The sequence below is a fragment of the Xyrauchen texanus genome, chromosome 2, assembly GCF_025860055.1.
Source record: "Xyrauchen texanus isolate HMW12.3.18 chromosome 2, RBS_HiC_50CHRs, whole genome shotgun sequence".
Taxonomy (NCBI): Eukaryota; Metazoa; Chordata; class Actinopteri; order Cypriniformes; family Catostomidae; genus Xyrauchen; species Xyrauchen texanus.
The window spans coordinates 28,243,267-28,260,726 of NC_068277.1; the positions used below are offsets into that span (position 1 = coordinate 28,243,267).

General features: G+C 37.2%; 3 protein-coding genes across 4 annotated transcripts in view; 1 reads left to right on the forward strand and 2 right to left on the reverse strand.

Moving 5' to 3' along the window:
- Positions 1–5,068, reverse strand: part of frmd5b (FERM domain containing 5b) — a 43,090-nt gene extending 38,022 nt beyond the window's left edge. The window contains exon 1 of one of the 2 annotated variants that reach the window (XM_052151815.1): positions 4,931–5,068. In XM_052151815.1, coding sequence (XP_052007775.1) covers positions 4,931–5,032 — 102 coding nt within the window. In that variant the 5' untranslated portion in view covers positions 5,033–5,068. The remainder of the gene's footprint in view (positions 1–4,930) is intronic. The other variant, XM_052151822.1, reaches the window with a different exon arrangement.
- Positions 5,069–5,502: 434 nt separating this feature from the next.
- tmed3 (transmembrane p24 trafficking protein 3) lies at positions 5,503–8,470 on the reverse strand. Its single transcript, XM_052151929.1, has 3 exons — positions 8,309–8,470; positions 7,750–7,995; positions 5,503–7,666 (listed from the first exon to the last, which is right to left on the reverse strand). Exons 1-3 carry the CDS (start codon positions 8,450–8,452, stop codon positions 7,433–7,435), a joined length of 624 nt encoding a protein of 207 aa, XP_052007889.1. The 5' UTR covers positions 8,453–8,470; the 3' UTR covers positions 5,503–7,432.
- Positions 8,471–11,468: 2,998 nt separating this feature from the next.
- On the forward strand, positions 11,469–15,274 carry si:ch211-107o10.3 (uncharacterized protein LOC407663 homolog). Its single transcript, XM_052151899.1, has 7 exons — positions 11,469–11,693; positions 12,113–12,253; positions 12,687–12,878; positions 13,022–13,183; positions 13,827–13,943; positions 14,050–14,254; positions 14,662–15,274. Exons 1-7 carry the CDS (start codon positions 11,618–11,620, stop codon positions 14,756–14,758), a joined length of 990 nt encoding a protein of 329 aa, XP_052007859.1. The 5' UTR covers positions 11,469–11,617; the 3' UTR covers positions 14,759–15,274.
- The last annotated feature ends 2,186 nt before the right edge of the window (positions 15,275–17,460 follow it).

Genomic DNA, 17,460 nt, shown 5'->3' on the forward strand with positions numbered 1-17,460 from the left:
TTTAATAATTTATTTTATTATGAAAATAAAATTTAGCATTGAAGAAAGGTAGATTTTGTTTGTATATGCGGTCAATAATAGTTCTTAGAAAGAAAATCGGAATCGGTATCAGCAGGTCACACTTGCAAAAAATCGGAAATCGAAGTCGGCCAAGAAAATTGCAATCGGTGCATCTCTACTGAAAACCCACCTGACGTATTCGGCACCTTTAACCTCCCCCCAGCCTGGGCAGGATGTGGTCTTCGCAGGGTGTTTTCCCCCTGAAAGAATAGGAGTTGGAAAAGAACGCCTTCCCTGATGTGTGTTATAGCGTTAAATGGCCCCAGCCACTTTAATTCAATGCAAGAAACATAGAGAGAGAAAAGACAAAACTTCGAGTGAGCAACAGATGGGGAATGTCTAGGTTACTATTGTAACCCCTGTTCCCTGATGTAGGGAACAAGATTGTGTCCCCCCGGCCACGACGCTGTGAGCCACTGTAAAGGCCAAACCTCATTCTCGGCTCCTCAGTGCAAAATCTGAATGGACAGATGCACGATTCCCTCCTTTTATACCCGTATGTCCGGGGGAAGGATATGCAAATTCTGTCTGCCAATTTCTCATTGGCCTTTTCTCAAGTTCAGAGGTAACGAGGCCTTCAAGAAAGACCCCTAGTGTCGCTTCATTTGACACATCAGGGATAAACCTGACACCTCCATCAGGGAACGGGTTTACAATAGTAACCTAGACGTTATGGAATGATCTGAATTAGGGATGTGCCCAAAGCCGCATACCCAATTCGGAAAGGCACGAATAATTACTTTAAAATTAATAACGGATTCACGTTAATAAATATTAGTTTGACTGATTATCCAGGAAGCAAAAGGATAAAGCGACATTTCAAATAAACATATCCAAAATTACAACTTATTTATGAATCTTTGCAGCCATTATTTCTAAAGTGTAAACCTTATGAATTAAAATGAGCACAGTGTGATTTAAGATTGGATGGGTGCGATATCAACTCTGTTTACGGTCTCCATTAATTGTGCGCTTCTGGAGCTGTCAAGTGTAACATTAACTAAGATACACCATCATATACACTTTCCACTTCTTTAAATGTTTATGTTAATGTGTCACATGATTCACACGTGATTCCCATGTATTCATTTATAGCCTAAACCTGAGTGTGATGTTAAAAAACTGACATGAAGTGATGATTTCATGTCAGAGCTTGTCTATCAGTTGACAACATTTATATCCACATCAATGATTAAGGTAATTATCTGGTAAGAATTTATTATGAAAATCCCTAAAGGTTTAAATGCTCCATAGAATATTCATCTACTTGGAATATTCCTGCTTATGTTTGTGCTTGACATTTCACATTTTGCTTGACACCTCTTGCCTGGACACCTCTTGCCGGAATAATGTTGTTATACATGCACAGAAAAATGAAGGTTCTGTTTCAGCTGATATTAATATCAGAAATACCAGGAGAAACCACAGTTAACAACATATTCCACTGTAAATGTAGCCTACAAATTCAGCTTCATCTGGTAAGAAAAATAAATAAATAATTGGTTAATTAAATAATAATTGTATATAAAAAAAATAATGCATATTATTATTAGACTATTATTATGAAATGGCATACACAAGGCCTTTTGCATTTATTAATAGTAACTATAAATGTAAAAGTAACATATAAAAATGGGTGTTTCATCTAGTTGACACATTTCTGGTTTAAGCCCCGCCCACACCCGGTTCTATCCGAATACAAAGACAGATACTGATAATTTTGTCATATCAACAGATGCAGATAGAGATAATGGTTTCACTGCACTCCTCTAATCTGAATAGTTTCATTCATCTATTGGCGCCTTTCTTTTGAGAGTTGTATTGTATGTGTGGTTAAACACGATGCAGTGAAATATACTGTACCTGAAAGGAAACCACTGACCTACACAAAGGTGATCTCTGTAATGAATGTATATGTGCGAGTGTCTCAGGTATCTGGTCTCTAGATGTGTGACTGCCAGGAGCCAAACACAGTCAGCAGTCTCTCAAAAAAGAGAGGCCATATTTCACTAATAAGCATTTCATCACTAACCAAACTCCACTGTCCTAATCAATCAATTATAGAGGACAACCCCAAGTGGGAAAGGAGATAAAGGACAGGGATGGATAGACATTCTTTTCCATCTCTTCTTGTCTTCTGTGTACTCTGTTCTTCTTCTATTTCTCTCCCTTAATCACAGTCTCATCCACTGTATATGCATTCCCTTATTTGCAAATTGCAATGCATACCTGCCATGTTTAAATTAATTCTGTGTAAGAGACAGGGGTGAGTGCGTGTGCACACATGTGCAGATATCCTGTCTGCCAAGAGTCATGACAAGAGTCTGATGAGAGCAGAAGCAGCTGGAGAATGATGATGGAATCAGCCTGTTGCCATGGAGACCACAACATCACACAGAATTCCAAGGACAATGGAATGTCACAATCTGAAACTGACATTCGCACATGACGAACATGACCCCGCACAACCAATACCAAGAATGAAGAACACCCACCATCAAATGTACACTTGAAGATTGCTTAACTCAAGAGTTAACATTTCATGTGAATTCCCATGTGTAACTAACACAGAGCATTTAAACTGGTGTAGAGCCATGGACTTCTTGTCTTAGAATAAGAGGGTATACAGTATTTTGTTCTACAATGTTTACAAATTCTGCCTCCCAAAATCATGTAACAGAGCTCTGAATATCCTCAAACAAAATACTTCAGTAACCTACTGATGGAGGGCACACTGCTAAATAAATGTTTTTAATAATCTCTAAATAATCCTCTAAATAATCTTAGGGTCCATGTCATGCTTCACATAGAATCAGCTCAGACTGATCTCATGAAGGTTACTGAAGTCTGTTATAATCGGTTTATGCATATCTAATGTGGGAACTGGCTGCCCCCAGTGGCAAAAGCTGGAACTACAGTTGTAATGCAATGTGCAAACAAAAGAACTTACTACTGCTTTTCAGAAACATTTAAGTATTCAGTACATTAAGGTGGTTTTCATACTGGGCACATTTGCTGTGGTCTGAATCTGAGTGTGATTCTTCCCTGCATCCCTGAAGCGTTGGTCTGGTTTCAGACTCACTTATGATTCTGTCAAACCCTGCTGCTTTTCCGTAAAACTTCATCACAAATGCACACAGTGCACATGATGGGGAACACAACACGGGTCATATTTGCATGGTTTTTTATTACTTTAGTGCCATTATGCACACAAGACTGGACGACACTTGCGCCTCTGTGCGTCACATATCATAATTCACCAGATGTATGTCCATAATAAAACAACTATCTGCTACTCGCAAACAGTCTTTTTTTAAAAGAGACAGTTGGTTGTGAGCAATGCATTTGCAGCCCTGGTTACATTGCACACTGCTTAAAAGGCGCTTCAACTTTTTTGTGTACTACAAAATTTCCCGGCCCCTCATGATGCCCATGTGTTTTTGTGATGTAATCACACTTAAATCGGCAAAACTGCATGCACTAGTTTTTTTTTAACTTTCTGAACAAGTACAGGTTGTTTTTTTAACTTATGAGAACCATACAACAGTTCCATTGCAACTGAACTCAGACCACCTCCTACAAGTAGTCTCTGGTTTAGTACCTGATCTTCTGTCCTAAAAATTACTTTTATATTTAAAATTATTCATGTGAACTGCTAACCTTAACAGTACTGAGCCCAAAACAGCATTCTTTCACTTCTTTGCAAATGTAGAATCTGGGACCACGCTCTGATACAAACAGTGAAAGTCAAGGAAAAGCAGATGTATAGAGATTGGATTCACTTGACATACCAATGGTCAGGGCCGTTTTAAGCTATAAGCAGTGTAAGCGGCCAATTAGGGCCCCCATATTCTCAGAAAAGGCCCTGCTAATGGACTTTCAGGGCTAAGGCTAGTAGCTATGACAAACTGTCCCACCAAAAATACAATTTGAGATACATGACCATACTGGCATATACTTATTAAATACAGAGCATGAATTAAGAACCATAATATACCAATAATAACAGGGAACTGTTCCCCGCATACAATCTACACTGTACTTTATCTAAGTTGTATATGAACTAGAGGCAGATCCTGGCATTATTTCCAAGCAATGGGCAAACATCATCCACTGCTTATCATGGAAATTGTTGTAAATCTCCACACGAATTAGATATGAAACTTGATTTCTCTTTGAAGTCACAGGTGTAATATTCATAATGCAATCATTTACCAAGAATAGAATAGTGCGAAGAAAAATTGTACACTTGAGTCGACTTGCATAATGTGTGGAGAGAAACTGATTCCAATATCTGATTTGCGCTGTCATCAACATGCAATTACCTCTGGCAAAAAAGAACTTGATCTGAAAAGCATCCAAATATGCACAATGACTGTCACTGTAGATCTGAAAAAGCTCTAACACATTACACTATTGTACATAGACTACAACCAGTCAGAAGCTGTTGTTGTTCTCCAAAATCTGTGGAGGCAATTTAATCTCTGCATCAGCAGGATGAAAATTCATTAATGAAAATATGTAGGTATAACAGTGACGTAGCACCTGGAACCTTTCCACGGGACTCTCTTTTCAACCCCATCTGCATGGAGCAAAATGTGCCCAGAAGAATGTGACTCAGGTCTCGACGAGTCTGGCGGTACGTGATGACCTGCTGCTCTCTAAAGTCTTCCGACGGATCCCCAAACTATCGCTGATTCACTCATAACATATGCCAAAAGACATTTCGTAACACGTTAATTATCCATTACGCATTGCAGACCTCGTGCAGTGTACATCGAGGATTTTCCCGCTTGAATACGCAGCATCAGCACGGCCAGCATTGAGACACGTGTGTCAGTGACGGGGATGAAAACATGTAAATACTGACCTGAACCGTGCAAGTGTATTCCGAGTCGTCAAGCAGTCGGACTGTACAGTTGAATTCTCTGTCAAGACTCCGATCACTGCCGCTCATGAGTCGGCTCAACATATTGGCCAGTCAGTACAGTCGCAGAGGACGAGAGCATTTAGGATGAGTGCAACATGTCACTCGCTGCATACATGCCTAACAGACCCTTCTCGGTGATCAGAAGCCCCTTTAAGTCATTGCTCCCCGTCATTTTCCTCTGGACTGGACGGTGTGGTCTCCTCTGCCGTTGGTGATTTCAAGCCAACGTTGGAGGTAGTCCAATGCACTGAACAGTCTCAGGCACAACAGCCCATCCATATTCATACATTATTTCTGGGGAGGGCTGAGGCGGAATTTATTCATAAACTGGAAGCCAGTGAGTCAATTTCAGAAATGATTAGATGAACATTATAGACTTGTCTTCGCGAGAAACATTAACATTGTCTTATTCAAAATCTGCTGAAGAGAGACTAGTGTAACGGTACACGACGTTCTTGAGAAAATAAGTTGTTTTCTGTCTAATAAGTTTATTGTACACTTTTACGGCCATGCAAATATATTACACATCCTAATGTGACAGAAATCAACAATTATGAGGGTCTCTTGATTGTGCAAAACAGGTATACCATGATATAATAAACATCAATGTGTCATTCATTCACATTTTCAGTTTCTTCATAGGTGAATAGTGATGTTAATCTTTCATGAGATTACTGGTTTTCTCCCCTCAAAAATAACTACTGTATCTCAATGTACACTCCGGTGTTGAAAGACGTGATATTAAAATGCAAGCACTGTTCTGCTTGGCCAGTTGGCATCTCAAACAATGGATTTCTTGTGATTTGTCTGTGATTATATTATATTAAACTGATACAGAAAAACATTGTTTTTATTTATTCAATTAATACAATGAGGCAAGGACATAGACAACTCCAAGCAAGGTATTTACGACAAATTATAATTAATGAATGTAACAAATCAATTCACCTTCCATTCACACTTTTGGGCTGAAAAATGGGAAAAGGTCAAATCTGTAACAGATATTTGGAACTGTAAACATTACATCTGACTCACTGCATAAAGACATAGTTATTGGTTATTAAGTATTAACATAATCTAGTGATGTCTAGAAAAATAATGTTTAAATTACACATCAAGTTAGTGATGCATGATAAATCTGTAATAGCGTGCAAGCAGTTGGCACTTAAAGTTGCACAATCTTTGCAATTATATATGGGAAGTAAATTATGAATTTCAATGAGCACTTTTTATTTGGTTAGATGGTTTAATATAATCCCATGGATTTTTCCTTTTGAATGTGGTTCCTATAGGAATATTCAAAGAGGGGCTTTGCAACATTGAAAAACATGTTCTACACAGTAGTATATTCACCATCATATTTTTTTAACTACCAAAATAAAATTATTTGTTTTATATATGTATAAAGGTGTATAATAAGAAATAAGTATTTCAAGTTAACAAGTGAAATATTTAAAGTAATTGTTCACCCTAAACTTCTCACATCATCTACTAACCCTCATGCCATCCCAGATGTGTAAGACTTTCTTTCTGCTGAACACAAACGAAGATTTTTAGAGGAATATTATAGGCCCATTCAATGCAAGTGAATGGTGACCAGGACTTTCAAGCTCCAAAAAATCACATAAAGGCAGCATAAAAGTAATTCATATAAATCCTTTTTTACTATTTATCTCCACTTTCACATTCTGAAAGAAAAAAATATACAGTAAAAAAGAATTTAAATATTGATCTCTTTCTCACCCAAAGTGATTGCATCACTTCTGAAGAAATAGATGAAACCACTGGAGTCGCATGGATTACTTTGTAATGCTGCCTTTATGTGATTTTGGGTGATTGAACGGTCTGGTCACCATTCACTTGCATTGTATGGGCCTCTTGAGCTTAAATAGTCCACTAAAAATCTAAATCTAAAAAGTGCCTCTTGAGCTGAAATAGTCCACTAAAAATCTTTGTTTGTGTTCAGCAGAAGAAAGTCAAACATCTGAGACTGTATGAGGGCAAGTTCATTATGAGAGAATTTTCATTATTGGGTGAATTATCCCTTTAACAAGTAACATTTTTTAAAGTGAAAAAAAGCAGATTTTGTTTTTCACAACAACAAAAAAAAAGATCAAAGAACAACACTGAATGCTAAGTATTAATTAATTCAGTGGTACAAACCAACAAAAAGGATGTAGCAGAACAAAAGTGCAGTAGATCCTCCCATTACTGCAGTAGTATTAAGAGCAGTGCACACAGAGACCAATTTGAATTTACTACAATAGATATTGACCTTTGCACAGCATTTAATACATTGCTCAGCAATTAAGGCATTCTGTTTGAAATAGAAGTAATTTTTGGTTGGTTGTAGGCATCAGTCAATACTACTTGTTTTAAAGGGATCAGACTGATCAGCTGATTATCTTAAAGGATAGAATAAGGCAGACAAGAAAACAGTGTCTATGTGCTGGTGGCACCATAGGTTTTCTTCTCATTGAAGAAACTTTTAAGCATAAGCACCTGGCTAATACTAACAACAAATAGGATGATGGCCTCTCCAATGGACCAATAGGCAACACGCTCATTTAGGTCTTCTGCCCTGATTCGGTCTTGAGTCTCCCGAAGACGATACCAAGTCTGAGAGTCTGCAACCACTTTCAGGATCTCATGGATGGACATGCAGGCTGACTCCATCTGCATAATTTAATCAAAGGTTATGATCAAATGAGTATATACACACAGATCCAGAGGACAATGTGTACCAGCCAGTTTCTCACCTGTGTGAGAGCTGTTGCTCTGTTCATGTCAGGCAGTAATGGTATCTCCTCTCCAGTTCTGAAGTCCAGGTAAACAGTTTTGTGAGAGAAGGTTGAGAACTCGTTGCTGAAGCAAACCTTGTACACTCCCTTCATGGTTGTTGTATGGGAAAAGCTGTCATATTGCTTCTTTCGTTCCTGATACAGGACATTATTCATCGGATCTGTCACAAAACAGTCAACATCATAGTTCCCTCCAGCTATGACCTGTATATAGAAGAAAATACGTAGGAACATCTGGTATATTGGTATGCATGGTATTTTCTGTGATACCTAAAATACAATTAACTAATTTGTAGCATAGAGCCATAGTGTGAACCGTCTGAATGTTTAACACAGTTGAACGAGCCATACAATCACTGTAACCTCCCATTACAGTGGGAAATAGCACAGACACTGGGACAAATAACAGACAATAAGCCAGTCTTACAATAAAAAGTTCTAAAAGCAAAACACGTGTGTATTTGGAAATTAAGAAGCAGCTAGATCAAACATTAATGTTACATATCGGCACAGTTACCTGAAAGTCTATTTCAAATTTGGCTTCCTCGTCTAGGTCCTCGTAAAAACATTGTTTCTCGTTATCGGGCAGTTCAAATGTTAATTCGGTGGCATTTACAAAAAATATGTATGCTGCCCAAATTAACAGACAAGTGTGCCTCATGTTGTTTAAGTGAACTAAAACTCAAATTATTCTTTAAAATGAAAACAAAGGCTCTTCCATTGAGTTGCAGTGTTTACTCGGCTCAGCACACCAACTTGACAGCTTGATACGAAACACTACTGACGTGGCTGGAGGACAGGATGCTTCCGGGTTATGGGGCGTTTAAGTTTTCAAAATAAGTGTTTTGAATTATGTTTTGAACGCGATTATTTCAGCAAACCGAAGTATGATTACGAGTCATTTATTTTTCTAGAATAACAAATTAAAATTAATAAATAAAAAACTATGGTAAATTATGAAATAAAATAATAATAATAATATAATAAAAGTAGGTGCATTGCTTGCGAAAGTGATCTCTGTGGAACTTTGATATTTATAAATAATATCATTTCAGAAAAATACTGTTATTAAATTGAATACTGGTATTTTATTTCAGTTCATTGAATTGATGATGATGAATGTTTGTAAATCTGATCTTTTTAAGATGTTCAGCAGATGTTAATTAGACTGTGATGCTTTCCAGATGAAAAGATCTAAAACAGACATCTCAGACAGGTACACGTGCTATCTGGGACGAGCTGCGTCTGAAGTGGCTTACTTTCAGAATATGTACAGTACTGGATTAGATGAAGGACACACTTCTTGGCCAGTAAAACATTACGTTCTTTATATGCATGCAAGGAGTATGAATAGATTGCAGACATATTTCATCCGGGAAGGATTAGACTGAGTTTTCGGACCTTCTACTTCATTTACATACTGTTTTATTCTGAGATGCTATTCTGCTCACAATTGAACCGAGTGTTTATCTGAGGTAGCCTTTCTGTCAGCTCGAACCAGTCTGGCCATTCTCTGTTGACCTCTCTCATCAACAAGGCGTTTCCATCCACAGAACTGCAACTCACTGGATGTTTTTTGGACCATTCTGAGTAAACTCTCGATACTGTTGTGTGTGAAAATCCCAGGAGATCAGCAGTTACAGAAATACTCAAACCAGCCCGTCTAGCACCAACAATCAAGCCACGGTCTTATTCACATGACACAGCACACATTGAAGTTTCTCAAAGTTAACCTCTCTATAAGGTAGACTTTTGTTTCAGTTGACTGTAGGTAAATATCCACTTTATCCAACACTGTTTATTGTCTGTGTTCTTAAGTATCCCGAGACAGAGTGAGAAACTGCACCAAATTATACAGCGAGAGAGAGCATACTGAAAGAATCAGATTGAATCTTGAATCGATTCAGACAGTTTTGCAAGCCTTTTATCCAATTCAATGAAAAGAACCGACTCAAAACAATTATTAATTTGTGAATCGGGCATCACTATTTCTGATTTTTAAACAGCCAACAAAAACATAGGATTCACAACATTATAGCTTGAATATTCTGATATGCATTTCTTAGGCCAGTCATGGTATGAATATTGCATATAGCTGCAGGCGCTACTTGCTCCATTGAGAACTGAATTAGAGAGCCCAGCCAGGACTGGGGTTTAAAGGATAGGGCTGGACATTTTGAACATTTTAAATAAAGCCAGATTTAGGTAATAAAACAAAAACTATATCTTTGAACATGTATTAGCCTAATTTACTTTACAATGTTGCCATCTTAAAACCAAATAAATAAATAACATATTTTATACCATTGAACACTAGTATACAAACACAATGTGCACAATGAATTGTGCCAGAACTCTGTGGTAGTGACACCTTATATCAAGCATTTATTACAATTTATGCTTTATATAAAAATTAAAAAAAACTGCTAAAAATCTGCTTTTGTTCACTTTAAAAAATGTCACTTGTTAAAGGGATAATCATCCTGTAAAAGTACATTTTTCAGTCCCTCGCATGATTAGCAAGTTTAATTTTAAAACACACCTTAGCACGTTTATTGCAATGTGTGGTACTTAGATATAACAGGAGTTCCTTAACGTAAGTCTATTTTATTTGCCCGTTTTGTTTTCCTCTGGGAAAAATCACAAGACTGATGGTAAGTCTTCACAAGAACCACTAATTATTTATAATGTATTATTAAGTATTATAATAATAACACACAAAACTCTGCAGATCTTCGCAGATTTCCACAGAATACAAATGCCCTTCATTCCCAAAGTTCAATTCATCACACACGAATGTGTTCATTTTAAAAATATCTTGCCTAATTTACATTTAAGCCTATTTTTAAGATTAACGTATTTCAATTACTCAACTAAATTCCATCCAATTTTAATTGTGTAATTTTTTTTTTTTTTTTTTGTTTTACTGTATGTAATTTCTGCAAGTAGTGCCACTGAATGGAATTGCAAAAATAAACAGTGTTTTCCAAATAATTTTCAGAATAATCCCCTCATCTCCCCGACTAATGCCATTGGTTGAATAATGTTGTTGGCCCTGGTCTGAGTAACTCAAAATACAGGAACTTTTATAGCACAACAGAGACAGTGTGTTTACAGTTTTCAAGAAAATTCACTTATGGGTGGCTTATTTATAGTTGGAATATTCTAGGTCCAGTAAAAGTTAATCCCAATCAACAGCATTTGTAACTTAATAGACTTACCCCTCCTTTTCTTTAAATAAATAAAGAGAGCAAATATCTGGGTTCCAGTGAGCACTTACAACGGAAGTGTACCAATCCATAAACATAAAATTCTCACAGTTTAGTGTAACTGCTTTTAAAAAATTATAAGATTCACATTTCTGCCTTTAAACCCTTCAAAATGTGTCCCCATTCACTTCCATTGTAAGTGCCTCGAATTATCCATTTTTTTTTTTCAAAAATATTACTCTATTAAATTTGTTTAAATTATTTTTCTTTTATTTTTGAGTGTAGCTATAATTAAGACAGTAGAAGCCTACTTAGATTAACACATTTTATCATGTTCAAATCTTTTCTAAAGAATTCCGAATGTGTTATCTGTTAATGCCGCAGCCGGAATTTTTAGTCAACAATCAAACTCTTATTTTGGAAGTCGAGTGGACTGGACCGACTGGAACGTGAGAATGTAAATGTTTTCTCATAAGTTTGGTCTAACCTGTTTATGGTGTGGGTGGCAACCAGTCTGCAGCCTCTATCTCTAAAGCTTTACAGTATGACATTCACTGCCGTTACAACAAATTGGCATACTTATTAGACAGTTAAACGAGAATCTACCAGTTGATATAATGGAGGAGTACACTAAACAAGTGAAGCAGTTTGTGGAAGAACACTCCACTGCAGTCGCAGTTGTTTTGGTTTCAGGTAGACTGAAGTGAATATAATTTGGTCGAAGTGGGGAATGTCAGGACATTTTAAAATGGTGAAAACTGCTAATGATGTAAATGGTTGTAGTTGTAATTATGTAAAGTATTGATTTATTTATTCCGCTTGAAATGTGTGATTTCTAAAAATAAATAAAAAATCTTTTAAAAAATAATTTTCCAATGATCATAAACGAGTATTAAAGTCATGGAAATGCGTTGGTCGAAACCCTGTGGCAACCCTGTTTAAAAACTTTAAAGCATATGCATATATTTCTATAATTAAGGGCATAATGTTTCTAATACTTTCCTCTTTTAGGCGTTATGGTTAAACTTTAACTCTGGTAATCAGAGTTACAAAGGTTATGAGAGTAGGTAAAGGGTGAGATTGATACTGTAATTTTGCACATGTACCGGTAGGTGTCAGTCTCTTTGCACTGAGGAGATGGATGGGCGGCGGAGTCTGCCGAAGCAAAGCCCGCTTGGACGGCAAAGTTGTACTGATCACTGGTGCCAACACTGGTATTGGTAAAGAGGCAGCGGTGGATATTGCCAAGAGAGGTCAGAAGATGCTATTTTTATATGTTAAGTATTAGATGTTAACTGTCATTATATCATAGGTCAAAGCAGTTTTGTATATTGTTAATAATAACAGTCCAAATGGTTATTCTGTTCCAGTACACATACAGGCAGAGAAGGTGAATAATTGAGGTTTATTGATTGACATGTAAACTGATTGATATATAGGATCTTCAACATAAATGGGATATGATATGAGCTTGGAAAGAATAATAAATCCTCTGAGAGGGGAGATAAAGCTGGTTTAATAATGCCATCCATAATTTCATTTACATTTTAAAGTTTAATGACACAGCTTCATAGTTAGAAACCTCTGTGGTCAGCAAAAGGGTACATTGTGGTGCATAGGTATTTGTTGTTGGCCTGTATCCTATTATTTGCTGGCCAGTGATTGTCTATATGCTCTATTCTTCAGGTGCAAAGGTGATCCTTGCTTGCAGAGACATGGGCAGAGCCAACAAGGCAGCAGAGGAGATCAGGAAGAGGAGCGGAAATGTCAACGTGGTTGTGAAGAAGTTGGATCTGGCCTCCCTGCAGTCTGTCCGAGCTCTGGCCAAAGATGTACACGAGACTGAGGAGAGATTGGATATTCTGATCAATAATGCTGGTAAGGAAGATTTCAGTCAGATTACAATGCATGAGTGCATGGCTGATTTAATGACAAAGTAAATCATTTTTGTCCTGATCTATCCACAGATAACAAAGATTGCTGTGAGTCAATAAATCCCATTATTTTTTGCTTGTCAACAGGGATAATGATGTGCCCAAAATGGCAGACAGAAGATGGCTTTGAGATGCAATTGGGGACAAACCACCTAGGTCATTTCCTGCTTACCAATTTACTTCTGGACTTGTTGAAAAAATCATCACCCAGTCGTGTTGTCAATGTTTCTAGCCTGGCCCATGAGACAGGTTTGAAGCCCAATTTATGCATTACTGACAGTTTTAAAACATTATAAGCACACTGAATTTGCTGATATAATGACAAATTGTTCTCATTATTTTGATTGCTCATATCGTTATGAGCAATATTGTTCACTTACACTATTGTTATCAGGTGTGTAATTGCTATCAAATGAATCCAGTCCAAGTGTCTGATAATCATTTGCCTCAACTCTGATTGAAACTCTGCACAGTTTTCAATCAAATAACTGTGTAATTTAACCATTTATGTTACAAAAAAAGATAAATATGCTTTACAGTGTCATTTATCATTCCAGTTCAAGTAAGATTTTTATCAGTTCTGTTTATGAGAATGTTTAGCCAAAAAAAACGTGCCGTTCACGACAATCTCCCATTCATTCCTATGTGGAGTTCTGCAAAGCTTGTCAAATTGAGCAGTAACCAAGGGGTGCAGAGCTTAGCGGAGGGTTCTATTGTATTATTTATCCTGGTATTTGTAGATGAGCTGTGCATTCTTGGCATTCTTTTTCAAACATAAAATAAATGTACATTTAATTTATGTATTTAAGTATAATGTATATAATAATTTATTCAAAGAACCAACTTATTTTGTTTCCCAGGTATGTAACTCGAAACTCTATTTCTTGTATAGGCAAGATGCATTTTGATGATATAAACCTGGACAAAAACTATGATCCACACACAAGCTATCTGCAGAGCAAGCTGGCTAATGTTCTGTTTAACCGTGAACTAGCCGTCAGGTTGCAAGGTAAACTACAATAAAACTTTACTCGTGTCTCTGTATCACTCTCATACATGCACTCAAACAATCTCAAACACACTGCTCTCAAACACACTCCCTGTATTACATTCAGGCTCAGGAGTGACAACTTACGCCCTTCATCCTGGGGTGATCCGTACTGAGCTGGGCCGACACTTGTTTCCCTCTCTGCCTTTGTGGAAGAGGCTTCTGATCATACCCTTCATTTTTCTGATCAAAACACCTTGGCAGGGTGCACAGACCACCATCTACTGCGCAGTGGATGAGAGTCTACAGAATTCTAGTGGTCTTTACTACAGGTCAGTTGCTTTGAATGACTTTATCACAGGTGTTAACTGTGATTAGGTAAGATTGTGCTCAACAAGGCATGTGAGAGATGTTATCATACAACAGATTAGTCTACTGATCACTGTTTTTGAAGTTAGCATTACAACCCTCAGTCAGATTTCATTTGTCACCTCTCCCATGATATCATGCTAACATTGACTTTGGACTGCAACTTGCACCAGAATATACAGTAGGAAAAGGTTAACAGTCTTGAGCCAACAATCTCTGTTAAACAATCTTTGTCATTTTACAACAGATTTGCCTAAAGCTCTTTTATTAACACTTGATATTGAGTTACAGCCTTGCCACAAACTTATATTTTGTGTTCTTGTCCATTTCATGCTGTTGTACATTGCGCTTTCTTTGCTGTGTTTTGCAGTGACTGTGCACCCAAAGAGGCAGCTCCTCAGGGTAGGGATGATGCGGCAGCCCGCAGACTGTGGGACCTCAGTGCTTCCATGGTGGGCCTGGCTTGAGACAACACCTTGCCCCATGAACTACTGTCTTCACTTAAAAAGCGTGTCCCCTTTTTTCTCCAATACCTATCATTACTAAATCTTGTATAAGACATACAAATCTACTTAAATTTACATGATCTACAAAGAGGCTCTTTGAATAAGAATGTGGGAAAGTAATAATGTTCGATACGATTGGCACTGTAATTAAGTGCCTGTGCAATATGATAAACTGCAATATAAATCACTATTAGAAGCATTAAATGATTCGTATCAAATTTCTTTGTCATATTCTGCATAGCTGTTCAAATTTAACAAAAATACATTACAAAAGACATTTGATCTACTTTTAAATACAGACTTTCTTTTATTGCTAGTGCTTAGGCACTTGTAAAGTTTGATACAATGCATCAAAATATGATGTGTGTATGTGTGAAGGTAACCATTTCCATGAAACCTATTTTTGAATCATGAAATAAAGACTGAATTATTACTTCTGTGTGCATTAGCGGTTCTGAAAAAGAAAACCCTAGAGAGTTTATGGTTTAAAAAAACATTGCATAAAAACTGTAGCATGACATGAGTTGCATCTGAAATCAAAATAGAACTTGATTCTTTTCCTCTTACATTAACAAAGTTTATTTTACTTTCTTTTTTTTTTTTTTTTTTCAAAAAACATACAGAGATGGAGAGTTTCATGTCACAGAGAGTGCAGCTGGTATACAGAGCACTTACCATAGTTATACTTATAGGATTGTATACTGAGATATTCATACACATTATTCCTAAATTATCGTAGCTATAAGGTTTCGTATCTTTAACATATTGTCAAAATAAAAACTGATTAAAATTAGTTCTTACTGGGACATTTAAGTTATAAAATATGTACATGATTGCTATACCCAGATCCACACAGAATCTGCATGTGCAGAACTCAAAAACTTGTCATTCATAAAGTGCTTGTTAATTCTTTATTAAATTGTTTTCTCCCCAATTTGGAATTCCCAATGCGGTCTAAGTCCTCATGGTGGCATAGGGACTCTGGATGGCGAAGGACGAATCTCAGTTGCCTCCTTATCTGAGACCATCAATCCACAGATCTTATCACAAGGCTTGTTGAGTGCGTTACCGCGGAGACCTAGCGAGTGTGGAGGCTTCACGCACAACTCACCATGTGCCCCACCTAGAGCGAACCGCATTATAGCAACCAGGAGGTTACCCCATGTGAATCTACCCTCCCTAGCAACTGAACCAATTTGATTGCTCAGGAGAACTGGCTGAATTTTCCATGAAAATCAGTGCAGAAAATGCTAAATTAAAATCAGCCGATTATGTCTGGCCTGGTTGTACCTTATGCAGGGAGACAAACTACTCACCTTTTAGCTAAAATCAAATTTTTCTGAAGCTAATTTGACAAAATTGTATGGAAAATGTCTATATTTTCTTTATTAAAATTACTTGAAAGTTTTACTTAAAGCCTAAACACACACACAGAAAAAAGCATAATTTATATATATGTGTGTTAATATATATATATATATATATATATATATATATATATATATATATATATATATATAATAAATGGATCAACTGAAAATATACATTTGGAACATCTGTTGACTTTCTCACCTTTTCCACTTCTGAAGAGTTTGCATCACTGCTAATGATTATGACAAAGTACACAAAGTGTAATGTAATTTCAGTAGTATTTGAAAAACAAATCTAGAAAAAATAGAAAAGAATATGTTTGGTTTAGCAAATGTTTCAAAAGATTTGAATAAGTTTACCAGTAAACATACTGACAACTGGCAGTTATTAAATCATTGGCATGCACACACATCACCACATACCACCAACGCACCATCATCTGAAACCTCAGAGGACACAAAGCTGTAAGTGTCAGCCACATGCCCTTATCAGTTCTCCGTCCAACAGTTTCACCATCTTTAGCTGGGCTGGAAAAGTGATAAGGAGATGTGATCGACCACTTGAACATATTCAACAGTCCCACTGAGAACTCCAATTTCCCCAATACAAAGCTCCCACCTGCTCTGTCCAGCCTTATTTCAGCTGTAGGAACATTCTTCCATAAATGTCTCCCAAAATAGGTAGTTGGAGAGCTGCAACGGAGATTAGCAGGTAGGAACACACAGTGGCTCTTAGTAGTTCTTGATCTGAGTCTAAGTCCATCTTCCGCAAAACCATTGGTTTGAAGTAGGAGTTCTTCACGGTCAAGTACAGCCTCATAGTCTGTACGTATGTCTCTGTGGACACTCCCCACAGATGAGTTTTATTTCCTCTCCACCCCACCTATCTGCAAGTCAAAACTGACATGCTATTGGTTCACAATTGGGGATCATAGGTCAAACCCCTTCTTTAGCCAAAAGTAGATGTTTACTTGTTCTTTGCACTGTCAGTCATAATCAGATCAGTCAATGAAAGGAGGAAGGCCAGGCCTGGTAGGTGTGTTCTTCCCAGGTGTGACTGAAATGAACATTCCAATCTTCACATACCTGTCAGCCCCTCTCTTCTTCTGCTTCCCTGGACAGAGAGGCTGTTTTTGTGGGATATGTTGTCTTTTACCTGTCAGAAAAGAATGTCAAGAGCTCAAACACTTATCCTCCTTGCAGTCCTTTGATACAGACTTTTAACAGACACGCACTGTGACACACACTCTTTGCTCCAAGCAATCAACATCACATCAAATTTCCCCACGCACA

Bases quoted from the DNA above. Each gene is read 5' to 3' on its own strand.
- si:ch211-107o10.3 (XM_052151899.1), top strand. From the start codon at position 11,618: ATGGAGGAGTACACTAAACAAGTGAAGCAGTTTGTGGAAGAACACTCC. The intron at 11,694-12,112 runs GTAGACTGAAGT...ATGTACCGGTAG, and splicing joins CGCAGTTGTTTTGGTTTCAG to GTGTCAGTCTCTTTGCACTG. The intron at 12,879-13,021 runs GTAAGGAAGATT...GCTTGTCAACAG, and splicing joins TATTCTGATCAATAATGCTG to GGATAATGATGTGCCCAAAA.
- tmed3 (XM_052151929.1), bottom strand. From the start codon at position 8,452: ATGAGGCACACTTGTCTGTTAATTTGGGCAGCATACATATTTTTTGTA. The intron at 7,996-8,308 runs GTAACTGTGCCG...TTCTATATACAG, and splicing joins AATTTGAAATAGACTTTCAG to GTCATAGCTGGAGGGAACTA. The intron at 7,667-7,749 runs GTGAGAAACTGG...TAAATTATGCAG, and splicing joins GAGCAACAGCTCTCACACAG to ATGGAGTCAGCCTGCATGTC.